This window comes from Rattus rattus, chromosome 2 (genome assembly GCF_011064425.1).
Source record: "Rattus rattus isolate New Zealand chromosome 2, Rrattus_CSIRO_v1, whole genome shotgun sequence".
Classification (NCBI taxonomy): domain Eukaryota; kingdom Metazoa; phylum Chordata; class Mammalia; order Rodentia; family Muridae; genus Rattus; species Rattus rattus.
In genome coordinates this window covers 28,048,377-28,075,727 of record NC_046155.1, presented here as the reverse complement: position 1 = coordinate 28,075,727, position 27,351 = coordinate 28,048,377, and the positions used below count along the sequence as shown (strand labels likewise).

The 27,351-nt window shown below is 37.8% G+C and overlaps 1 protein-coding gene across 5 annotated transcripts in view; it reads left to right on the top strand.

Annotated features, from left to right (window-relative positions):
• Positions 1-3,598: 3,598 nt before the first annotated feature.
• The window catches only part of Rfx3 (regulatory factor X3), a 242,068-nt gene continuing 218,315 nt past the window's right edge, over positions 3,599-27,351 (top strand). For 3 of the 5 annotated variants that reach the window (XM_032891766.1, XM_032891764.1, XM_032891762.1), the window contains exon 1: positions 3,599-3,844. Coding sequence is in view for 2 of the 5 variants with exons in the window: in XM_032891761.1 (XP_032747652.1) it covers positions 5,076-5,101 (26 nt within the window). In the remaining 3 variants the exon portion in view is untranslated. Of the gene's footprint in view, positions 3,845-4,716; positions 5,102-27,351 lie in introns of those variants that run through there. The other 2 variants (XM_032891763.1, XM_032891761.1) reach the window with 1 other exon arrangement.

Genomic DNA, 27,351 nt, shown 5'->3' with positions numbered 1-27,351 from the left:
CTTCGGTTACACCATGTGACTATCACAATTTGCTTATGCATCCTTTAGCTGATAGACATCTGACATTTGGATTGTTTCCAGGTATTTGGGTTTAATGGTGCAAACACTGTAATTGATGTTCTGAATTCATTGAAACGCTGTATGCATACATACTTTTACTTTGGTCTTGGGCAATGGTGGTCAATTGATGATTCTACTATCATCTTTATGCCCTGGGACGAGAGTCTAATTTCAAGAAATACTTATATAATAGACAGATGTCAGGATGGCTGAATAATCAGTCGATTTGTCGTACTTAATGACAACACAGTTAGAAAGACAAATTTAGGAAAACATTTTTTCTCAGAATCAAAGCATGCTTTCAGTGGGGCACTCCAGAGGAGAGTTAGAAGGTGTCTGAATACCTTTGACCTCTCTTGTCACTGTTAGTATTTATTACATATCCACAGAGTCTCAGGTCCAGAGATGTCACTTAGCAATCTAGACTCAGTAGCACTGTGGACACCATAAGCACTTAGGAAAAAGTAGCAGAAAGGAAAACTTCATTTCACATATAAGAACAAGATTGGATTTTGTGTTTCAACTGAAGAAAACAGGTAATCTAATGGAAGATTTAAAAACAGGTGCAATTCCTGCTTTGTTAAGATCCACTACTTGTTTAGTGGTAAGCTGCTATAGCATGCATTTTCAAAACTCTTCTACATTTTTTTTTTGAAGCAACATCACAGGAATGTCAGTATTTTATCTCTGCATATACATTTTTCTTTCTTTTAACACTGATATTAGAATTCTTTATTAGTTCTTAAATATGTGGTAGGTGCCCATATGAGGAAATATCCTAACAGATGATGTTGGAAATTTACCCTTTTTACCCTTAATTTATATGTAGGTAATCAGGGCTTCTTTTTTTTCAAGTGGTTTAGACACAAATGTGTTCACCCATGTCTCTTCCAATCACTACGTTACAGTGGAAACACAAAGAAAACAATTAAAATTCACAGAACGACGGAGCATTGTACAAATATCTATGTCGACATCACTTTTGGAATACAGCAGAAAGCCGTTGCATTGATAGTTTTCTGCATTGTCAAGGAATGTAAAATACCTTTCTAGAATGCAGATTATATTTTTCATTGTAAAAAGCAATAGGTGTTAAGACCCTGCTGTGTGTTTCCTAAGACTCCCTAAAAAGTTATTTCTGAAATACATGTATGATGCATATGAAGACACAACCACACAGCTTTAAAAATGAGTTGAAAAGAGTTCCTGTCAGAACCACTGAGTAGCAAACGGATTTGATGTATGTATGCATATATATAATCTATCACATTTTGAATTCTATTGCTTGCATTGTAGCTTGGTTTTTTGAATTAGTATAATGCAAACACTGAAATGTATATATTAATCTTACTAGAAGATATACCTTCAATTGTCATAAAAGGGAAAATATCCTGACTTTGTAAGAATTCATGCAAAGAGAGTATAAAAAGATGGCACCAGAAGCTGGGAATAAAGAAGTCTCTAGATTGCTTGAAACTGACTTTACAACGTTCTAAGCGCAAAGGTCACACTTTTCCTAAAGGACACTGCCTCAAAGTATCTATTTATACCCTTGAGACAGTTTTGCACAAGCTTCATTATGTGGTTTCCTTTCGTGCAGATTAAAAGCAGTAAATTAAAAGGGTGGGGAGGATAATAGAACTATGGTCACTGACAGTGGCAAGGAGCAACAGCTGACAGGGGGCAGACAGGGATCCTAAGCAGACAATAGGGCTGCAACCGAAAAGCTCTTCAGAGCCTTGAGGTATCAGCTAGCAGTCCCAAACGTTTTCCTAGGGCTTGATTAGTAAATGTTGCAAAATGAATATTCCAAATTTGAAGAGTTTTAACTGCTGTTGGTTACTACGGTGTCATTTTTGTCTACTTTGTCTACTACAGCGACCTGTTTTAACTTTAGGCCCGGACTTGTTTCTTTTACACTTGACTACTGTATTATAATTTATAATCAAGAATAGAACTCATTGTGATTATGAAACTATCAAAGCTTACAATTGTTAAATCTATTGTTCTAATAGTTGATTCCTAAAATGCCTTTTACCTAGCATTTTGTGGCACAGCGAGGCAAGATAAAATGACGGCTTGTTTTCCTTAAAATGAGAATATTATGTATCCAATAGAACAGGTGTCAGGATTAAATGAGATAATGTATGTAAAACACTTAGCACAAGGTCTGGGGCACAGAAAGAGAGCTCAGTCTTATTTTAACAGTGAACTCATGCTGGCCCAAATCCCTTATTTGCAGGTGCAAAAATTAAGCCTCAAGAGGAGAACTGACTTCTTAAGGCTCTACTTCCAGTATGTTATTGTCTTGGATAAGCTGCTTAGCTGCAAATGTTGGAGATTTTGGGTATTGGCGGGCCCGGGGGCACGTGCCTGCTGGACTCCAGTATGAGGAGAATTGGACGAATATGCTTGAACCATAAGGTATTAGAAGCTGTGCCTTATCAGCCCGAGTTTGAGGTGCCAGGTTGTGTGCTAATAATGTTCTTCATGGACGGGAGCCATTCCGGTGTCAAAAACAGCTCAAGAACTAGCTACCCCAGGCTGTTAAGAAACCGATCCCAGTTAATAGGGCAATGGGTCTAGCTGGAATCCATCCGGTCAACTCTAAAGGGATAGAGCACCTTAAGGACCTACCCCAAGGGCTACTCTGGAAGGTCTAACCCACCCCTATATGGACCCTCATCCTCGGAAAGCACAAATTCCCTTCCCATTGGCACTTCCTCCCGGTCCTCCAGGGTGATAACTTTGCCTCTCGGTACCGCAGGGAGGTAGCTGCCACGCCGAGCGAGATGGGTCACGGTTCGCGCGCCCGGGCTCTCGCTCCCTAAGATGGCGGCGGAGGCACCGCTCACGCCCCGCCGCCCGCGCTCTCGGACCCGCGACCTCAGGAGGCGCGAGAAAGCGGACCGTGGAGGGGAGAGCACGGCCGAGGCCCTGGAGGCCCGCGCCGGCCGCAGAGAGTCTGGGAAAGAGATCACCCGCGAGGGATAAACGACCGGGGAACACCACTAGCGATCGCCGAGAGGGAGGAAAAAAGTCCCGAGAGGGGCGGGGGGAAGAGAGGAGAGGGAGGGGAGGAGCTCAGCACATCCGGGACATTAGCCGGGTCCGCCCAGGAAATGACGTATGTCCAGGGGGTGGAGCCTGCTCTTCAAAGTAGGGTCTGCCTCCGCAGTAGCGCGCGTCTCACACAGTGTTGGGTCCGTCATCACTCCCCCTCCCCTGGCTTCGCGGTTTTCCTCTCGCGGCTGCGGGGCTTCTGGGCACAGAGCTGGCGGCAGAGGCAGGCGGGGCTCATTTCACGGAAAGTAGCCTTGGCCTCTAAGCCCTCAGCTTCCCCGGCGTCCGCAGTACCGTTCCTCAAGGCAGACTCGCACTGACCCCGGGCCCGCCAAGTCTAAGCGCACCTCGGGGAACCGACGTCGGAATCCCGACCGCAGCCCCCGCCCGGGCTCCGAGCTGTCAGTCACGGCGCCGAACCCGCTTCTTCCGGCGCTCTCGGGCCCGCCCTCTCCCCTCCTCCCTCCCCCGCCCCTCCCCGCGCGAGTGTCTCCCTCTCCCTCGCTCCCTCTCTCTCTCCCTCTCTCTCTCTTTTGTGAGTTATAGCAACCGTTGCCTTGTGAATCAAGCGCCATAGTCACCGTAGTCCTGGCGACTGTTACCCATCAACAACAACTACTCCTCTCCTCCTCCTCCTCCTCTTCCTCCTCCTCCTCCTCCTCCTCCCCACCACCACCATCTCCATCACCCACCAACAACACCACAATAATCCACAGCCAAGGTGAATATTCTTCGGTCTCTACATGTGTGTGGGAGCGTGTGTGTCTGTGCGTGTGTTCGTGTGTGCGAGCGAGCGTGGCTGTGCGGGGTCTCCCTCCTGACACCGGCTGCGGCCGCTTGAGGGGCTCGGTCCCCGGGGCTTGTTTACAATGGACCCGCGCGCGGCGGGCTTGGGGGTGTGGGCGCCGCGCGCCTGCCCGCCCGGCCTCGGCGCTCGGGGATGGAGCGGGAGCCGGGGCTGCGGGGCGAGCGGGCTAGGAAGCCGCCGCTGTCCGTCGCGGGTGTTGGAGCGTCCCCCCAGGTCCGCGGGCGCTCAGGAGGAGGGGCAGGTGGAGAGAAGGGGCTCGCTTTCTCCCTCTCTCTTTCTTTAATTCGTCGCTTTGCAAAGCTGCCTGGTGGCTGCTGCTTTCCAAATCGAAATAGACAGCAATGAGCAGGGGGGATCCCCAAAAGGTGCTGCGCTGTGCTGGTTGTTGTTCACTTGCGGGGCCTTGTTGGGGGTTTTGTTATTTTTATCCTGGTACCTCGGTGAACTTTTCCCGAAGCCCGCTCCCTTCGTTTCGGCCCCTCTGTGCCTGCTGCTAAACGGACTGCACTTATTTGACCATCACTGGCCTCACGAGATTCTTTTTTTCTTTTAAAACTGTATTTTTCTTTGTGCTGCAAACAGTCTTAATATCCATCTTCTCCCCCCTGCCCCCCTTTGTACACACACTGAAACCAGGGGGCCTCTGCTGCTCTGAGAGATTTTTTTTTTAAGTCTGTTTCTCTGTCTCTCTTCTCTCCTTCCCTCTTTGTCTCTCCTCTGTCTCCTCTCCCTCTCCCCCCTCCCTTTTCGGCGTGTGTGTGTGTGTGTGTGTGTGTGTGTGTGTGTGTGTGTGTGTGTGTGCGCGCTTGTGATTTAAACCGGATGCAGGGCATCTGTGCTACTTCGGTTAGTGGCTACTGACAGCGCTTTATCCTTCTTGTGGAGATGGGAGGGGTAGTCCTGAGGTTCTGTTTCACTTTGATGCACCTCCCTCCCCACAGGAGAGTGTTAACAATTTTCATTGTGGTTTAGACTTTGTCTGTGATGAACAGGAAAAGGACATAAGGAAGCTTTGTGAGAACTCAGTTCACAACGCTATTTGTGACAGTTATGGTACTTTGAGAGTTTTTTTTTTTTTTTCTCCCATCTTCATCTCTTCCTTTCCCTTGGAGAGTTGAAATTGAAGTCAAGTTGTTCATAAAGAATGTATGAAGCTTCTCAACTTGAAACGTGTGTATATTTCACTTTCTTTGTGGCTGTTAAGATCTAGGCATGTGTGTACTTAACATATTCTTTTTGTTGACTTTTTGGTTTTCTTTGGACAATGATTTAAACCTTTTCAGAAGAAAAAGAAAAAAAAAACTTCCTTTTAAAGTGTTTCTTTAGAGAAAATAGTTGGCCTTGTAGATTTTAATACCAGCTCTGAAGTAGTATCTTCTTGATTAGCGCTAACCTGGAATTACAGATCCTTTAATTTTGCTCATTTTCAGCATAATAATTAATAGGTTATCAGAAAAAATTGATAATGATCGTGAGTTAAAACAAATGAATGTACTATTGTAGTGGCACATTGAAATTTCCAATTCATATTTTAAAGTGCTTATTTAAATAATCTTTCCAACAGCAAACATTTATTGATTTAACTGACAGAGCAGCCTGTGAATAATGTGACAGTATTAATTATTCTTGAGATCGTCAATGGAGAGGTTGGGTAATTATAATGCCATTAAGGCTCATATTTTGTAAAATAAGTAAGAGTTGGGGGATTGGAAAAACCTTACTTTTCAATTCATTTCCGTATGATTGTTATTTTTAAATGAAGCTGATATTTGATTCTGAAAGAAGTCTGTCTGGATCTCTCAGAATTCTTTTTAGTTATTCATCCATTCCTGACCTGTCTTCAGTGCACATCTCAAATACTAACTTTTCTTTTTCTTTTTCCTTTTCACCTTTTTTCTTTTTCTTTTCTTTTTCCCTTTTGTTCAGATGAGTGTCAAATGCCTGAACACTTTTGGTGGTAAAGCTCCTGGGTCTGAAGTTAAAAGGAGTTTTGTTGTTTTGGGATAGTTTCTATGTCTTATGGCATTCACATATGTTTTAGCTGAGTAGATTGTATGTGCTAAAATGTCTTTGCTTAATATTTTTATTTGTAGTGTCGAAGAGTGTTTGAGTCATTTCATTCATCAAGCATGTTTAGTTTAGTTTTTTCCATTCACAAGTTGATTTGAAATCAAATGTAGCATTTGATTATGTTAAATAGCCTGTCCATTTAAAACAAATCTTTGTGTTCTAAGAGTTGATATTAAAGATACTTTAAAATAAAGTAGTTCTATGGATCGATTAACTTAGAGTTATAACAGTTTATCTTTAAAATTTAATACAAAGTTAAATACCATTTAGCTCGACTTTTTTTCTGTGATATTTTTCCTAGGAGGGACTGTAATGTGGGTTGACATTTTTTGTTTCCAGTGTTTTAGAGTAACAGAAATCTGTGAACGTAATCGTGCTTTGAAATTAAACATGTAAAATACTGTTTAAGTAGCTGAATATTTGTGATTCAGAGCATTCCAGGTTGCCTATCTCAGTCTTTTTGAATTATACACAATATACAATATACCCGTATACAATAGAATTGTCTATTACACAATTCTATTAAACTGTATGGAGAAGAGGCATAGTAGATTTATATGTGTATAAGAAATTAATGCATTCCTAGAGGTTTTCCATCATCTCACAGTGCTCTCATGGCATGAGATATGTATGCCTAGTAAAACATTGCATTATTTATCCAATATTCAAATAATCTTGTATCCTGTGGAGATATACACAGGTTTATAGCTTATAAGTTAAATGGTGAGAAATTCTTTAACTTTAAACAATCTTTATAAAAATTTACAAGTTAATTGAGGAACTTTTTAAGAATTGAAAAGTAAAAAATTTTGGGTCACACATGCTTAGAAGGATGGGTAATGATATCGGATATGTGAGAAGAGTTACATTTTTACCTAAATCGTCTAGTAGTGTGACTTAGTGATCCTCATTGTGAGAATGCATTATAAGAAACAAGAATAAGAAATAAGTCAACTTCTAAATTATGAAGTTTGCTAAATTGTTTTTATGCTGAGCATTTGGCTAAGATCCTTGATTCACTTGCAGTTACATTAAAAATAGTTTCCCTCACTGAATTATTCGCTAACTTTTTGATTCTTCTAGTATATATTCCCAGTTGTCATCACAAAATAGATTTTGAATTCTTTTCTGTTCAGAGGTGCATAGTGTTCCCTTATTTTGGAAAACCAAGATTAAGTGGATTTGACTAATTTAGCTTGTTACAAACAGGTGGCTGCTTGAAACAGGTGTCAGTCTCCTATCTCCTGCATTGTTTTAGAACTTACAGAGGTTCACAGATATAAATATATATGTATGTATGTATAAATATATGTATAAATATGTATATATTACACATATGTAAAAAGGTGGGTTTGAATAAAATGAAATTTAGTTTATATAATCAGTAAAATTTTGTCGTTCCCTACCTCAAGAATTTTATTTATAGCATTATCTTACATTAAGTTATAATTGGAAAAATATTATTTGTTTCAGCATGTTAAAATTGAAACAAATTTTCTGACATCACATTTGCTATAAAATTTATAGTGATATTTTTAAAAAATCGTTTTTGTTTAAACCTGTTAAATATATGAACAGGAATAAATTCAGAAAGCATCGCTCTATTGATTTCTAAGGTTTATTTTTAACTTAAAATTTATCCCTTTATTTGTGAGAATTTTATGTATCTTGTAATAGATACACCAGAGGGTGCTGTGCTGTTTGCAGTATAAGATTATTTTCTCTAAAATGTGAATTGATTAGAATTGTTATGTAAAGAAAATTTTAGTTACTTATTCATTTAAGCATCTGAGTTACTTCTGTGAAGTATAACATTTAATATACTGCCTGCCTTGGTCATTTTTTAGGAAAGTCTGTCTATATAGAGAGAGTATGTGTAATAATATATAACAAATCAGATCCAGTAATGAACTATAGAAATGATCCCTGAGAGCATAGCCTTGGTCCAGTCTAATGTTAGCATTTTGTGCTAAAGTTGTATACATTGGTCAAATGAGGATATTTCACTCTTATGCCCAGGAACTGTGGTTGCTAGGAGCTGAACCTATGTTCTTTGCAAGAGCAACAAGTGCTCTTAATGTTCAGTTATCTCTCCCACTGTGTGATTTTTTTATTTTAATTTTAAGTTCCATTTTCCATCTTTTGAGTGGTTTCTTCCCCTTTTGAATATAATTTTAACTAGTGAATGCTCACTGGCAAATTTTATAACCTTAGTATTTTCTTCAAGGAAGCTTGGGAAAGAAAGTCTAGTTACATTGTACAAACTTCAGTCTGGGTAATGGGGCAGTACTCTCCCAACTCTGCCACAGTGGTTAACTGCGCTAGTCTGGAAAAGTAACTATAAGTGGAAACAATTTGTATGCAGGAATACCTTGATCCTAGAACTTCAAAAGAGAGTAGCATCCTCCGTCCCAACACATATGTGTCTTACTACAATAGTTAAGTCATTTTTCTTTAAAAGATAAGTCTATGTAGTTTGTCATTTTATGCCACTGAGGTTTTAAATAGATTTGTGGATGTATCAGCATGCTTTGCATTTGCAGTCTATATTTCACATCAAAGTGTATGTAATGAAAGTTGAGAAAGTAACTTGTATTAGAGTATTCATAAGTGAGTGGGACATCCTATTATGGGCTAAGTATACAGGCTTTAGTCAGAGGTCAGTTCACCTTATTAACTGTGTGACTGTGGACACGTTAGTTGCTTTCACTGAGACTCCGTTTTCTCATCTGAATAGTCAGGACTCAACCTGTCTATCTTCTGACATCTATGCAACTTCAAAGAGATAAGTTCATGGGAAGTCTTTAGGATGCATGTTTAATTTCTGTTGGGTGTTTCAGTGAGGAAATGCTGAGAAGCCCCCCCCCCAATGTTTCCAAAATATTTTTTTCCAAAAAATTTCCAATGTTTTTGCTACTTAAGAATCATTTTGATATGGTCATTTAACTATCCCTTTGTCATGGGACTTAAGTTTTGAAACATTTTCCCACTAATCTGCTGTCATTAAATAATTATTCTCTTTTACTCATTTAAAAAATTGAAACAAAGATATCAATCAGAGGCTTATATTACCATTTGATAGCTAATTTTATTTTAGACCATACTAACGCTGTTCCAAAGCTAGTTAGTTTTGCACCACAGGCTTATAATGGACTCCTTTTACTATGTTTACATAACTTTTCTGGTCTAGGGATTTTTGTATTAAGAAATAATGATGTAACATTTCATTATCTTCTACTCTTCCATTGCTCATTTAATTGTTCCACTTATATTTTCTTCTCACATGTTATACATGAATATATTTGAAAACATCTGGAGCTCTTTTGGTCAACTTAATGCTACATACAGTCTTTAAAAGTAATGAGAGTAGATAGTGTAGACCGTTTTAAAACATGAATTCACTAGCAGGCATTCTACAATTTTATACTGTGCTGCTCAGCACCGTTACTAAGGAGAGTATGTGAAGCTACCACTGATACACTTATTTTGCATTGGTGAATAATTTGCTGACTGGTACTTACATTTTACCTACATATTTTGATCTTTTTAGATATTAAAAAGTTTCAAATAACATTTTCAAGTTGACTGTCCTCTGTAATGTTGCTGTTTGATAGTTTGTATTGAATAACAATTTCTATTTTCTGAGCAATTTGACTAATTAGTTTCTCATATTAGAGTGATTTAATCATAATCTTCAATGGAAACATGATTCATTTATTCTCTGTGTAGTCTAGGCTAGCCTTAAATTCATGATACCTTTGCGTCAGTTTCCTGGGTGTGGTAATGAAACCCCTGCCTTCCCACTGTGCCCAGTTGAAATGGGATAGACTTTCAAAGGAACCTTGGAAGAAGGCTAGGAAATGCGACTTAAATGGAAAATGGATCACCGTGTCACTCCCAAACATTATTTTCTTGAGAATTTCTACCTTCTTGAATAGAATTGTAACTTTATTATATTAGTGGTGTAATTTGAATGTTTTTTATTTAAAAGATTTCTTCTGGGCATGTATTGGCCTCAGGCAAAGTACTAAGGGTTAAATGTCTAGGCTAATTCAAAATTAATGTGTTTGCACAGTTTCCCATACCTATGGTGACTCTTAACTCAAGTATTCTTTCTTTTATAGAAGCAGTTATGGCCAGTCAGTACTGCCTGCTTTTGTTTTATAATGCCTGGTCCGGGATTCCCAAGGGTTCTTATATTTCCCTTAGGCAAAATACAAGTATGGGATTAGTAGAAGCTTAACAGGAACATTAAAACAGTCAGGCAACAGGCCTGAGTAAAAGTGAGAGGAGACAGATACATTCAGCAGTGATAGAGAAGAAAGGGAACAATGTTACCACACTGGGAAGCAAAGGGCCTCAAGTGTGGTCAGAGGAGCGTGAAGAGGACAAAGGTCCCTAGTTTGCTGCTGACTGAAACTGTACACTAGTTAATAAAATGTGTGGGGCTCAGTTTCTCCATCTGTCAGATAAACAGACAATGTGTGATCTTCCAAACTTTTTACAACCTATGAATCCATGGCAAGGTTAACCTGGGAAGACAGAAGCCTGCTACTGACACAGGAATTGGTGTGTGGTTTGTCTGTGGTCTCAGAATCTCACATTCTGTTCACTTGTAGTATCTTCTGAGGAGAGCAACAAAGAAACCCTGGGCCCAGTGATAAGGCAGTGGGGATGCCTATGACAAGGTCTCAGGGTTCTACCATTTTGGTGGTTTCTTTAGAGTAGTGGCCAAGTGCTCTGATTTCCTCACCCACATAGGAGTGAGCTGAGCCTCACAGCTTGAGCTCCTGCTGGAACTAGCTTCTCTAAGTATGTGTGCCAGACAAGTGTCTGACAGTTGGGGCTCCTGTTGCTCACCAGTGAGATATTTAAAACAGGACATAATTTTCCCAGTGTGTGGATAGACAGAGGACAGGGTGGGAGGGTGTGGGGAGAGGCAGGCGCTAAGGGAGAAAACAGTTTTATACTTAGGAAAGAACATATACTCTGCTGCTGTATCACAGCTCTCACCAGCTCTACAGGGAAGTGTGTGAACGACAAAGAGATTGTCTTTCTTATAATTTAAAAGTTATTTTGATTGATATTTTAATTGGTTAATATAAGCATATTCAAGTTTCTGGACTTCACTTGGATTTGTATGTTTAATAGCATATGTGTATTATTTTAGTATAACTATTACTTCTAAAATGGATCTGACTTTTTGCACTGAGTACAGTATTCTTTATTTCTTTGTTTCCTTCCTTCTTTTTCCTTCCTTCCTCTCTCCCTCCCTCTCTCCCTCCCTGTGTCAAATCAGTTCAGAGACTCTTTGCTTGTTAGGTTTCTTCAAGCTGTGTTCAATGGCGTATACCTGCAACCCAAGAACCCAGGAACTTGAGGCAGGAGGATTGAAAGTTGAATGACAGGGTTGCAAAGGGAGCCTGTCTAGAAATTTTTTTCCTTTCACACTGTAGCTGTGGAGGAATTAGAATGGGTACTAAAGGGGGAGCCAGAACTATACGCATTTAAATATTCTATTTCTCTTGTTAAATACCAGGAACTTATTTATTTCTTATGTTTTACTGCATTGTGAAGTCCTAGTGGATGTAGATGTTGCAGGGACACAGACTTTGGTAAGGCAGGACTCAGAAGTGGCTAAAGTAGCAGGTTTCCTCCTTGGTCTTGTTCCTGTTCTGCTGCATGGTTGTACAGTGTATATATACTTCCTTAAGGATAGATACTTTATTACTTTACTAAAATGTTTATTGTATTTTATTAAATTATTTAATTTATCTTCAAGACAATATATGTGAATTTTTCTAGTCATTAGTGTACTACTGGATTAAAAAGGTTCTTTTTCAAGAGCCAGCATTGTGCTTTAGGAATGTTCCTATGTGATTCTGTCTGTCTGTCTTCCCTCCCTCCCTCCCTCCCTTCTTCCTTCCTTCCTTCCTTCCTTCCTTCCTTCCTTCCTTCCTTCCTCTCTCTCTCTCTCTCTCTCTCTCTCTCTCTCTCTCTCTCTCTCTCTCTCTTTCTTTCTTTCTTTCTTTCTTTCTTTCTTTCTTTCAGCATGCCAGGCTGGCATTAACTCTTGAACCTTCTGGCTCTGTCCCCAAGTGTTGGGATTAGAGGGATGTACCATTATGCCTGGTTTGAAGAAGTTTCTCAATTCATCTCTTTATACTTTGCTTTATATAGATGAATTTATGGATATATTTTAGGCAACAAAACCTAGCATTTTCCTTTGCTTTTACTGTCCTGACTGTTTAAAGAGCCAAATTATCTAACACTAGACTTTAACTTATCAGCTTCTGATTATATGTGATAAAAATCTTGACAATGAGTTTTGATAGTGCTATCCGTAGGGACACTAATAAAAACATAAACTACTGTAGTAGCAATCTGGATCTCTCCTTTACAACTTTAAATATACTTAAAGCATGTATTTTAATGTTGTATGCCTAAAACTGAACATAAAAATTTAGTACATGAAAAATGAAATAAATTGTATTTTTTTGTGATTATGTTGCAGTCTCTAAAGGGCATTTAAAATGTTTTGTTTGAAAAGATTACACAGTTGAAATGCTTGTAAAAATGGTGTTCAGCTTAGATACTCTATTTTGTAAGGGTGTGTGTCTGTATTTTGTATACACCTTGAGGAAGTTATTTTAATGCATGTTTTGTTGAGTGCAGTAGACTGTGATGATCGTTGTTTTCTCCTCACAGTCTTCTGCATTATCATCACCCTGGAGGCCAACTAGGAACTCTAAGCCTTTCCACCTCAGTGCTATGTTCTTGAGGCAGCCAAATTGGGGAAAATGTTTGATTAAGGTCTTCAGGCGACTTTGTGTGAGGTTGGGAACATTTTTAATAGTGCTAGACATTGTGTGATGACTTTTAGGAACTACTTTAGCTAAGGGCTGCATGTGCTGGAGTTGTTCAAAGGTAAAAATGATGGTTCATTTCAGTTAAAATAGAGTTCAACATGACATCGCTGGATTAACATTCCATCATTCTGTGCCTCAGAAGTTTGCTGAGGTTTGGAAGTTTTGAAATTTTAAATAATATTTAGTGATTAGCTATGAGTGTCTGTTTATCTCTGAGCAAAGGTTTGGGCCATTCACTTTCTAAGCGAAGTGTGATTCTATTGTCTTTGAATTTGGAGAGAGAACAAATTTATTTGGGGTTGAAAGGAGTGCAGGTGGCTGTAGACTGGAGATGATGATCAGAGTAGCTTGGGAGAGGACGTGAGTGTTTCAATCCTGATACCTGATTCTGTTTTTCTTTCTTTCTTTCTTTCTTTCTTTCTTTCTTTCTTTCTTTCTTTCTTTCTTTCTTTCTTATTTATTTATTTATCATACTATAAGCTTTCTCATAACATTGTGCTTTGATCAATTTCCATTGATGTATAGAATTTCCTTTCAAAACACACTATATGTGAACTTTGAAAGTTCTAACTTACTTTTGGTTTAAAAATCTTTGAAATGATGCCCATAGGTGGCAGCCCATGCCCACAACAACACGTTGCTCTGAAGGTATGGTATAAAAATCAGAGTAAGTGCGATAGGGATTATGTTATTGGAAACACTAAAGTACAGACAGTGCCCATTACGGAGAGGAAAAGAGGTATCACTTGAGGGCCTGTATGTGATTCCAGTTTGACACAGCTAGTGAAGTATTTGACTGTAAAACATTCTACCAGAATGTTAGACATATTTGGATATTTCAGCATATAGATTTTTTTAATGTTATATCAGTTGTCTAGCTTTAATAAAAGATTTGTATAAGTGAGTATTTGGTCCCATTACTATTTTAATTTAGGAATTGTGAACTGGCTCAGCTTAGATTTCTATTAGATTTTTAAGACTTAGTTTGAAAATAAAATAAACTGGAATGTTAAATTCAAAATTGCATTTTCCTGTTTATGGGAATCTAGTTTTAATATTTCTAATGATAGAAGGCTAAACTGATGAGTGATACTTGGACATGTGACATGATAAGAAATGATAGGAGATAGTGAAAAGTGGATGAAATTAGTAGGAAAATTATAATTTAAGATTAAACAAGGGTAGATGAACAAATCAGAGAGTATAGTAAAATAATCACTTGAATGAGGTGTCTGTGGATTTGAACTAGTGAAGAAGGCAGAACACAGGGACTACCTAGATTGTTAGGTTTTCCTTGTATTACCACATTTAAAAGTTTTTCACAAATATTTACAATAAGGCTTTGGTACCTTGTTTTTTCTTGTTGTATAAAATTTGACATTTCTAGAAGCTAGATATAGAAAGGATCTCTGGTTATCTTATATTTAAAACTGTATAGTTTCGAAGTGAGTGTATCGTATATGTATTATAAGACTCTGTTCTTAAGGTATTTATATTTTGGTGTGTGTAAAACATCAGAGTGGAAGGGTGTAATGACCACATGTGCTTACTACACAGACTTGACAACTAATATTGGTTCTTACTGTTACATGACAAAGTGTGCCTTGGTGCACGCCTGTAGTTTCAGCTATACTGGAGGCTAAGGTGGGATCCTTTCCTGAGCTCAGTAAATTAAAGGTACATAATAGTCTTGTTACTGAAGGTTACTCCAACCCTTCCTTATCCTGTGATGTTTTAAATATATTTACAATTGTACAATTTAAGAACAGTTTCAATGGAGATTTGAAATGATGATTTAATATGGAGAATAGATTGACCTTCATATTGCCTCTTGTGAGCACATTAAATTAGGAAATTTGTTTTTGCTTGCTGGCTAAGTCATTTATTTAGTAATGCCAGGGTTTCTCTACCAGTGAGTCTAAGGCCAGAAGCTCATGTTTGAAGGGTAGAGAAAAGCCTTGAGAGAAACCTTTCAGATGTGGTGGAATTAGTATTTGATCTGTCATTATTCCGACTTGCTTCTGAGGAGGTTTGGATAAAAAAAGTTAAGAACCATTTGTATGTGTCAAAGGAAGAGAAGCATTTGCCTTCTGGAATATTCAGCTAGATGTGTAGTTGTGGTGTCAGGAGGCAGGCTGCTCGACTAGCTTGTACAGAGGCCTGGGATTCATCCCCAGTACCATACACAGCATAAACTATGGATGGTGGCAAATGCTGTGATCCCGGTGCTATGGAGGTGGGGGCAGGAGAGCAGAGGATGATGTCGTCCTCAGCTACATAGTGAGTTCAAGCTTGTCTGAAGCAAGGGACTGCTTGAAAAAACTGAAGTTAGCCACTCAATGCCATGTTAAGTTTTTGTGGCACATTTTGAAGGAAGGGACATCTTGAAGCCCATGTACTATAATGATAACCAGTGTTATCATTCAAAATATTTTGTTCTCTGAATTCAATATCTTCATAAAATGCATGGGCTTATTTTTTCACTTATGTATTTTTTGACCGAGGTCATAGAGTCAAGAAAGAAACATTTCCCCTAATGCTGAAGTCTAGAGCAAAAAAAAAAAAAAAAAAAAACCTGCTCCTCATCCCCGGATTACTCTTCTTTTGGAATATATTCTGTGATGGAATAACATACATTACAGATTATAATTATTGACCTTTGAATGAAAATCACAAAGTGTAGACCTCAATTTCTTTATTTACACGCTGATATTTTTGGTATGAAATTATTAAATCAAGTGGTAAATGCATATGTTAAATAAGGCTTGATATTTTAAATTATTTTAATTGTTTGATCCAAAGGTTTTAATGAAAATTTCTGTGACTTAAAATATTTCATATCAGTCTTTAAAAATATATCTGTTACCTGATAAGTAGCCAGGCTGGGCAGCAGAGTGATACCAAGTAACCAAAGCTATGCGGTGGTTAAATGATCTTGTGCTGGAACTGAACTTCTATAAAGAAGTGTCTGTAAATAGCTCAGGCTAGACATGTAACGCATGGGTTAAAAGCCCTGGGTTTGAATCCCCCAAATCACACACCATTAATGAGATGAAGTAAAATTAAAAAATCATTGAGTGAAACACTTTAAGCAAAATGAAAAATTAAATCAGAAAACAAAAGACCATGGATTACAATACTAATAAAGTAATATTTATAGAGGACTTCATTTGAAACTAAGGCAATGCCAACTTAAGCATTCGTTTTAATTACTTTTCTGTGCATTTAGAAACTGTGTACAAAAAGCAGTTTATTCTGACCAACCTTTACAAGTTGGAGTTTTTGTTTGCTTGCTTGTTTGTTTTGTCTTTTTTTTTTTAAAAAATTGTCCCTCTGTTATGTGAAATAATTTAAAAGGCAGGTGTTTCTAACTTGAGAACAGTACTGATGTATATGTGTCCTATATTGGAATAGCCACCTGACAACAGCAGTAATGCGATGAACTCCTGTTTCTTAATATATAAAAAGAAACAGCCAAAAAGTTTATCTAGAACCTGTCAGACGTTGTGTGCGGAACTGTAAATGCCATGCTATTCTACTGGTTTACCTCAGATGAAGAAGCCAGGGTAGGGTAGGGTGGGGTGGGGAGTATGGTGAGGACAGGAGAGATGAGTGGATTTCTTACTACAGTTGCACCCGTTTCTAGTGACACACATGTGCCAGTCTACTAGAGACAGAATTAGAATGTCTTCATCTTAACACTGGAGTGCTTACATTTCATGTGCACTGGGGTTATCTAGGGAAGCCCTTTTCTGTCACCCGTTTACCTTGACATAAGAAAACTGAGGTAAGTGACTTGTTTGCTAAACTTCATGCTCTTCACCCGGACACATTTCATATGGCTGGTGTAAAACTCCTTACAGGCAGACAGTACAAGTGTGGTGCTTTGAAAACTCCATCCTTACTGTAGTTGATACTTTAACATTTCCTACTTTTCTAGAGAATGGAAACTTTTATAATTTTACATTCTAAATCTTGAGTACATTAAAAATATTTTCAGCTGTAAAACTTGGGCATAAGAATTATTTAATTGATCCGTTTTGCAGTGAATTAGAAATAAAATTATGCCCTTTAGAAACCCTTTAAAGGTCGTATACTAAATGAAAATACAGTATTGAAAACGACTTTTGTCCATGTGATTTGTGTATTTTTAATGTCATAGTTGATGTTAAAAGTGTACGGATTCTCATGCTTGGTATGAACACTTTCACGTTTTGCATGGGAAAGACGGAACCCAGGATCTCATCCACTGAGCATCCACTAAGCATCTGCTCTGCCATTGAATTCGACTTGATTCCAGTCATTTTGGGGACTATTATGAATCTGTTTGTTAATTTGAAACATGCAAATGCTACTTCTTGTGGGTGACTCTATGGTGAAGTGAAAGTGAAATAATTGACCCTCATGTAGTTGGTACAAGCTGAGGCTTGTCCGCTGGGCTTTAAAGGTGTCGCTGTACTCTTAAGTCTGAATGAATGCACCCAAAGAAAGACTACTGGAGCAGACTGCCCTTATCTCCATAGTGACAGGAAGCAAGACACACAGCCATGCTGTTATAGCATGTGTAATTTTGTAATTTGAGTTTTTGGAAGAATATTTTGTTTACCGATTAATCAGACTGACACTATGGCAGGAAGAAGCAATTACCAAGGCTCTGGATTCTTGTCCCTGCTTCCCAGCTGCAGAATTAGTAAATCTTTGACCTCCATCTTGAACTGCATTTGCTCTCCTTTTTGTGATGAAGGTGTGTAAATTGAACATTAACACTGTTGGCTATTTGAAGCAGTCTATCTGAGAGTCACCAAGAAGATGACAAGTGAGCTTACCAGCACAACCTGATTTCTCTGCAGTCTAATTTGTGGCACCAAATCTGAAGGATGCATTTATATAAAGCCAGAGCAGGTTTCCTATGGGGAAAACCATTTGTCATTTGCTCTTAACAAGATAAATCCCCATAGACAGACCTTCTTGTAAAACAGTTCCCATTGGATTTATTCTCAACTTCAATAAAAAAGGAGATATGGTAAACAAAGGTATGACGAAATATTGGTTAGCTCTTGCATTTTTGCTGGAAAGTTCCCAGTTCTAACTCTCTGAGGTTTAAAACAGTACAATTTCATATGAATTAAGTGGGCCTCAGAATAGACTGCAAGGAGTTGCTTTGTGCTCAGCTGATGATCTTGTTTTTAATGTGGAAAGTGATCAAAACAATTCGTGTTTCCATTTAAATGTATTTTTGTCACTAGTACACTTACTGAGCCATAAAATGGGAAATGGAAGTATTACAAGTATAATTGAGATGAAGAGAGTGCCAAATACTCTCAGGCATAGATCAAAATCTGAATTTAGAGAACAGGTTAGTACTTACTAGACTGTTTAATCTATTGCATATAAAGGGGAAGAATATAAAACAGGAAATGTGCTTTTATGTAATGGATTTATAACCCGGGTCATATTTGCTTCAATTGATACACATTCACACCGGTGTATATTTATATTAATATGTCTTCTAACAGTTTCCTTTTTCTTTCTTTCTTTTTTAATAAAATAATAGTTTTATATTTTTCTGGTCCAGACTCTGTTAATGCAGTGGCTCTCAACCTTCCTAATGCTGTGACCCCTTAATACATTTTCTCATGTTGTGGTGACCCCAACCTAACATTTCGTTGCTACTTCATAACTGTAATTTTGCTACAGTTATGAATCTTAATGTAAATATCTGATATACAGGATATATGATATGTGACCCCCCCCCAAGGGTTAGTGACCCACAGGTTGAGGCCCACTGTTTTAATGATTCCTCCTTGCCTATTTTTCAGAATAATTAAAATGAATTTATTTTTTTCTACATTGTGCCATCAAACTGCTTAGCATTTTCTACTGGAGGTTTTAGTCTCTGGTGCTTTTCACAGTCACACTTTATTACTTGGCTCTGCAATTCCATTTCTCTAGCCAGTCTGGCTTAACTGTATTACAAACTGGTTAAAAACAGGTGGTGGCAGCCTTCAATCCCAGCACTTGTGAAGCAGAGGCAGGTGAATCTCTATGAGATCAAGGCCAACCTGGTCACAGATCAAGTTCCAGGACAGCAAAGGCTATACAGAGAAACCCTGTCTTGAAAAAAACCAAAACAAAAGAAAACAAATCCCCCAAACCAAATCAATCAATCAATCAGTCAATCAATCAATCAAACGAAAACTCTCCCCCAAAATAGCCCCCCCCCAAATTAAAACCTCCAAAAACCAAAAAACCATGAATCTTAAAATGAACACTTCTGGGTTTGAATCCCAGAGTGCACTATTGACCAGGAGTTTAACTCTTGGTCTTTTGTAAGGTTAAGAGTGATCCCAACTTAAAGGGGCTCATTTATGACAAACTTGTTATCCATGGTACTAGTTAGAAATTGTCTTTTATAGTTTTGTTTTCTAAATGTTCAACATTTTCATATTGTACGTTTCTTGAGGAAAGGTCATATATTAGATTTTATAAACTGTATGGGAGCCCTTACAAACTGTATAGGAGTCCTTTCCTAGGAGGAGAAATCAATCCTCTGTTGATTAAGCCTCAGACTGTATTGTGCAATCAGCTATTTTATCATTTATTCAATCCAAAAATTTAATTGCCATTAGAGCAGTAATTTCTTTTGAGACAGGTTTTCTCTGTTTAATACTGGCTGGAACTCGTTCTGTAGACCAGACTGGCCTTGAACTCAGAGATTCTCCTGCTTCTGCCTCCTGGGTGCTGTGTCTCACCATCACCCAGCTAGAACAGTACACTTTTTAAAATGGATATCATTGTGTTTATTTACCTCCTTTTGCAAAAAAACACATTTAATGGCATAAATGAATGAGTTTTGGCACTTTGTTAAATAAATTCCTACTTAGTTAACAGTAAGTTTGGGTTGACTTTACTGTCTCATTTCCTCTCAGCTTTTCAAACGATAATTTGCTCCCTGCTCTGTGTGCGCTCCATCCATGTGCCTGTGGGAGTTCTGTAGCATCTTGACAGAGAAGTGTTAGCAACTGTGAATGTTCTATCAGACTCGGTTGTAGTAGGTTCATGCACTTCTAATTCTGCTTATCGTATGTGAAATGGGGGAATTATGGGGATTTCACCTTTTGGGAAGCTACTTTGAGCATGCCAAGCCTCTTGTGTTTCTCTCTTTGCTGCCTAATTTGACTGTCTCCACTGAGATGGTAAAGCAGTAGGAACAGGTCTTGAGTTCCAGTGCCATTATCAGTGCAACTGGTGGACTCAGGATGGAATTCTTTATAGCAGTCACTCCTGCGATGGGGTCTGTGGCTTTTACATTAAGATTGTATTATGGAAATTTAACTGCTTTGAAGCCTGCACAGAGATTTTTAAACTGAAAGTGATCTTTGATTTTATGTAGATTTTAAATCCATATACATTTAATTTCAGACTCCCTCTGTAATTTACAAGTCCCCATATGCCCCTTTCTTGGTTAGTATATTTTCATTGTGTACCATTTCTTTAGGTGAAATTTTGCTGAGTTATTCTCTGTGAAGCCATTCTAATTCCAAATTTGATGAGGAACTAAAAATATATGTTCCTTTTCATTGTTATTTAAAAGTGTGAGTATTATTTGTGAGGTGTGTGTGTGTGTGTGTGTGTGTGTGTGTGTGTGTGTGTGTGTGTGTAGATGGGTGCTGGGTGTCTTTGTGAATTTCTTTCCTACTGTTTTGTAGAGGCAGTGTCTCACTGAACCCAGAGCTCTGATTATGGCCAGAGGCCAGCTCCAGCTGCTTTAGCCACTCCTCCCAGGGCATCCCTTCCCTCAGCCTCCCTCTGCTGGAATTGTAGGCAGAGCATGCCTGCCTGCATTTTACATGAGTTGTTGGATCCTAACTCTAGCAATTATTCGTGTAGGGCAAGTGCTTTACTTCCGAATCATCTCCCAAGCCTCTCACGTGTGTAAAATGTGCATTTGTGTATGAGAGTGGATGCGTGTATGGGACGGTGTGACGGTAAGAGAACCACCTCTGCTACATCCTGAGGTACCTTCTACCTTTCCTTTGAGATGGACTTATTGGCCTGGCCCTTTGCTTCCAGTGTTTCACCATCACTGGGATTATCAGTGCACACCACCATGCCCTTGTATTATACATGTTGCATGGATGCAGACTCTGGTCCTCCACCTTACTTACTGGGTCATTTCTCTGACCCACATTTCCACATTGTACATTCATGCATTTATTGACCAATTAGTGACACAAAATAAATTGAGAAGTGAACTGCTGTAGATGTAGCATCGAGGAAAGTGTCCTGGAAGAGTTATCATTCAAACAACAGGAGGTAAAGACAAAGGAAATAAACGAAATAGATTATAGTAGTTATAAATGCTGTGAAGAGAAATTCGTTGAGGAAAAAGGGTGGAGACAGATGAGGGGCGGAGAGCCATCTATGTTAAATGGCACATGAAGGAGCCTTTGGATGTTTCTTTAGAGTGATTTTGTGGGTTTACACTATTGACGCTTTGATTGATGCTGTCTTGCTATATTAGCAGTTTTATTTTATCCCCATTTATTCTCATGGCATATTCTGCATTTCTCTTTGGAGTCTTATTTTAAATTTTTATATGTCTCTCCCTGAAAAAAAAAGTGTGTTTGTGTGTATGTCTGTCCTGAGAAATACAGTCAAATAAATAAAAACACTTGAGAGATTTAGAAAATAAATCCTTCATGCATCCATGTTCAAGGTTCTTCTGAAAAACTTGTAACTACTAAAATTCGTACTAAATACCTAAACTAAACCCATGTGCAAAGGAGAAAATGTGAAGATTTTAATTAATAGAGTTGGCTGGTCTATAACTTTATTGGTTGTTCTCTCAATTTGCTTATGTGTAACTTTAACCTGGAAAATAAAATCTTTGTTTATGATAGATTCTACTTTAAAAGTACCCCTCCTCTCTTAAAATTTTAATCTTATTGCTTATGTGGTTATAGGTATCATATCTCATCTTTAATCATAGTCATGAGTCATATTTATTTATAAAAGTTTGAATATGCAAACAGACAAAGATTATTTAGAAGTTACTGACGGAGGCAAATTGTCTTGAATTTTGTAATTCTGAGTAGTGATTGCCATTTTGATATTATTAAGTGTAGACATTTCAGTCTGTTCATGTCAAAACCATATTTTCCATTCCAATTCATTGGAAAATATTCAGCATTATTTGCCTGTCATCCATTGTGAAATAGCTTCATATTTGAGGCTATCGTTGTTGTACATTGGAAAGCTTAAAAATGGTACACACACATTTAATATAAGGAAGTTGGGCTTAAGTAAAAATTGGTGGATATTTGGGCAACCTTAAAACAAAACCTTTCTCTAACATTATGTAATTATCTATGCAATACTATTTAAAATTTTATTTCCTTTTAATTAGTGCTATGTACATGCCTATTAACATACATACTACTGCATGCTGTGGGAGTCTAAGGATGACTTGAGAAAGTAGGTGCTATTCTTCTACTGTGTGGGTCCTGGAGAAATAATTAGAAGAAGCAAATTGAAGACACATTGTTTGATGAGAGAGGAAACCTTGGCTTTGGTCCTCATCACCATCAGAAGAAGGGAGGAGCCTTGCTTGTGTCTCATGGCATGTTTTTTTTTTCTTTTTTCTTTGTAGTTGCAAAGGAATAATTAGTATTTAATAGAATTTGCATGTACAAGTCACTGGTCACCCATCTTAGCTATGTGATATATCAAACAGACAATCCCCTATTTAAAAACAATTATGAAAATAAAACATATATAGAACTTAGTTCTAGTTAATGTTTACTGAAGATCTTTGATTTAAGAAAGTATAACTAAAACAGTAGGTATTTGGCTTCGAAGTCTGATAAGAGGTACAAATCTGGGATTTATAAAGAGGAGACACAGTTGCATCACATAACGTATTTGATGAAGCTTCATAGCTCGGTGTCCTTTAAGGATGTCACACTTCACACTGCAGCTGTGTTGTTTGAGGAAGGCAAGGACAGTGAGTGGCAGAAAACACTGTGGCAAGACTTAGTATGTTGCATATGTACCCTCCCTCATTTTATTTTGATTCCATTGCCATATAGTTAATTCTACTTAAGTTCCTAAATATCAAAATATCATATGTCTAACTTAGGACTTTACTTTTTATTAAACCGTTTTTTTCCAGACAAGAGTAGAACAATATAATGTATTTGTCAATAATTAACCAGGAATTAAATAACTGCTTTGGAACTTAATAAATTTGCTGACACATGCCCTGCAAATAATATACTTCTTAGTCAAATGTGGTTTTAATAATTTTATTGGTTGCTGTGTATGTGTATCTATAGTATTGTATTTTAATGTTTCGAACTTTTTATGAAATCAATATTGAATTTACCTCAAAATAGTCCTAATAAATTGGGCTCTTCAGTTTTAGATTTAAAAGTTTCTTACTAGGCATAAACATTAGAACGTATTCCAGTTATTTCTTTGGAAATTAAACAGTCTGTACTTGGTTTTCCTAGCATGTGCTCATGACATCCATGAATATTGAAAGTGGAACATTTCTAAGTCCTGTACCTTTCTTAGCAGCAAGTACGAGTGGACACAAGAAATAAAAACTTTTAAATGTAGGTTTTTCTACTTGTTTTGTTAGCTTCACATTTGCAAAGTCACTCTCCATGTGTCTTCCCCCAGTGTTATTTTCATTATTCTCTTTCTAGAGTGTGTTGTCTCTGTCACCTTTTCCTGGCAGACTGTTCCTATTTGCTCTGTTTCCAGGTTGGCTTTATTTACTAACTGTCGGCTTTAAATCTTTGCCTGGCCTGCCTCCCTTTAGCTCAGACCCTGCGTTTTGGTCAGAATTACCCCTCAGTTTCAGCTTCCTTCAGCTCTCCTTTTGTATCCATCCTCTTTTGTTTCGGGATAGTTGTTCCCCATCGTCCTGTTTGTTGCTTTCTGGGAACTCTGAGAGAAATAGTTCTCTTTGCTCTGCTCCTGTGGTGTGTAATGAGAAGAAATGAAAGCAGTGCTAAAAGATAGCCGTGCTCTTTCAGTGAGGAAGGTGGGCACTGACAGATGGAAATGTTCCCAGCACCAGTAGAAGGCTAAGGATTGTAAGGGATGCGGAGAAAGTGCTCATCCTAAGGTTTTCAAACTGATTTTTAAGGTTTAAGAATTGCTGGCAATATTAATATAACCAGAATGTCAATGGAAAACCCTGAATGCATTCAGGATTAATTGTTATTAAATAACTTATTTCCCTTTTTCTGTAGAGTTTTTAGTATTTTATATCTTTGTCTTTTTCTTCCATTACTTTATGAAAATGGGCCTACTGTGTATAAACATGTCAGTACAATCTCTTCTTTTAAAGGTTGTACTTGGTTTCCCTATTCTATGCCATTGTGTGCTTCAACAGTTTGTTTAGCAGAATTAAATTGGCAGACTCCATGATCGTATTCTCTAATTAAAATAGAATAATGTCTAATGCGGTAAATTTTTGTGAATAACTTGTTCAGCATTAATCTTAAAAGTATAAAATATTTGAGATAGGATAGAATAGATTTTGTGAGTTAATATAAAAGTATGACTGATCAGCTGAGACCAATAGAAGAAATGTTTTCGGGGTAAAGTGCTATCTAGAATTTCCTTTTATATGTTCACTGCTACTACTTTGTAAATACTGGGTTACTAAGTTTACTTTTCTATTGTTGGACTTACAATAGATTTTGAAAAATCAAAGTCAAAGGTACTTAGCACTGTTCTATAACCTCTTCCATCAAAGCTGGCTGGGTTCATTTATATATATTAGAACCTTTTAGGGCACTATATAGAAAGAAAAACTTTGGTGGTAGGTGGTATAATTGAAATGTAGATCATAATCTCTGTTTGTTTTACCAAATTAGTTAGGGGTCCTGAGGATACATTTTGAATATTTGTGTATGTTTAGCATTTCATCCCTTTGTTAGAAATCTCTCAGTGTGACTTGGTTTTAATAGGATGTGTCTTGAATTGTGGGCCAATCACTCTTGAAAAGTATTAAGCCCTTTAAACACACTGGTCAGCCCCACAGAGGGAAGCCTACAGGTTTATTAGCACTGCTTGGCCTGAAAGCACAGCATACCCTTTTAGGTTGCACAGCAACAGACTCCTAGCAACCATAATAGATTGAATTTCTAAGAGTGACCGGGCCGGATGTAATAATAAAGCAAGAGGTACAAACAGTTGTCATGGTTTTCTTTTCACAGCAAGCTAGTTTGATTTAGGGAAGCTTAGCTTTTTAAAAATGGGCAAACTTCTAATAAAACTATTACTTTTTGTACATAGGACTTTTGGTATTCCCATGGCAATAATGGTACCAAAATTTAATAGTCATGGGTTAATAATATGCTTGTAATAAAACAAAAGTTACAAGGATTATTATCTATGGTTTTCAGGAGGAAGGTTTTAAAAGGATGTTATCGTAACTTAAATTAGTATTGAAGCTAGATAATGCTAGTACCCCTTTCAAAAATAAAAACTTCATTATATTCATGTTTTCCCTCTATTTGGCATTCTATTTTAATTTTAATGCAGTTCCCTGTAGTTTTATGTTGTAATGTAATTGAACATTCATATAAAACTTATCATGTTACAAATTTCAGAACATTAAAGAAACCTTAGCTTATTTGATCTACTTTGAAGTTGTAAACCAGTTGAAGCAGAGAATTGATTAGTGAAATAATAAAGAAGTATTTAATCTTTCACAGTGATAGGAAAAGCAGTGTCTATAGATGTAATGTGCTGTGCCTTCCTCAGCATTCTTTCTGTTTAGACATTAGTGTGTGTTTGCTAATGTTGCTGTAAAGAAGAACTTAATTCAGATACATTCTCAGGCTGAAGAAGGATGCTTCCACCAAAGAGAGAGACTCAGCGGCTGTTAGAGTTGAGAGTAGTCTGCAGCCTTTGACAGCAGTAAGCTGTAAATACACACATATGCTAATACCCTTGATTTGTTCATCTTTTGTGTCAGCATTTGGAAAAGATTGTTAAAGTGGCAGTTGTAGTAAAGACTAGCAATTACAGTAAAGAGCAGAAATTAGGTATTTGTGACCTATTATATTTCATTAAAAGACTTCCTTATTAAAATGGCACTGCTTACTCTGATTACTTGACAGCTGCCCAAAACAGATTAGAAAATACACAGTTTCAGCTAAAGGTAAAATCAACCTTTTAAGCAAACTCCCAGCATAGGACAAATAATAAATGGTATAGTATAAGCCTTTTTAAACAATAAATTTGCTTTTGGGAGAAATGTTTATCAGTGGCTAAATAGCTGTTTCCTTTGTGTTCATTTAGAAAGAACACACCGGCAGTGGGATTTTCCCACTGAGATATCTTACCACACTCATCTGAGACTGCACTAGCTTTTCACTAGACAATCGACTTTAAAAAGTATAGATCTAAAGAGCAGCATGTCTTCCAGTAAGCATTTTTCTATCTTTTCTTGCACCTACAACTCAAACTTTTGAAGCTTCATTACTAGGTTAATTCTGAAATAGTCTAAGTGTCCTTTTTCTTAAGCCAGTTTAGCCCCAATTAGTTCAGTGCTTGAACTTCAGGCATCCCTTCACAATAATGAATTGTCTGTTTTTCTGGACCAAGTTCTCATCTTCTAGGGCTCTTCCTAACTTCTCTATTTTTTCTTGCTTCAGAAACACACAGTAAACAAATTCTTGTTTCTTTGTTCTTCTCTTCTACATGATCAAGTATGGGATAAGCACTGTAGAACATTCTGGGAGTTCAAAATTATACTTCACTGTTGAGCGCGCGCGCGCGCGTGCGCACACACACACACACACACACACAGACACACAGACACACACACAGAGACTTGGTATGAAACTGATTGATACAAATTTGACTTGTCAGAATTGGTAGTGTTATAGGAAGCTGCTGTATGTATATGGAACCGTATGATTTTCACAAAGTCTCAAACTCAGCTATGTGAGACACAAGATAATTCCACTTACACAGAAGCTGGATTTGCAGTTAATAAGTACCTGCTAGAAGTTGGAGTGGGTAATACTGTGCATTGTATCTTACACTTGTGAGGAAGGGGTTATGCACACCCTAGACAGAGCCAAGTATGGAAAGAGTTGGAAGAGTTCCTTGGTAATAATGAAACAGATGAAATAGACAAGAAAAGACAGACTTTAAAACATGGCTAGGATGTTATCAGTCTGTGTACATTTTAGAAGGCGGGTCCAAGGTGCAGATGAGTGTGGCCTTTACTTAGATGAATTTGGCAGATGTATGTAGAAGGGATAATAGACATCAAGCATAAAGACAAGTAAAGCAGGATTCTATTTTTTAATTCCAAAAGGCCTTGTTGGAACTCCTTTTACTCTTCTGCTACGTTGAATTCATGAGTGATGTAGGTAACCAGTTTTGAATGAAGTCGTATTACAAAGTGTGAACAGTGTAATACAAGTGCATGCTTGGCACGATGAC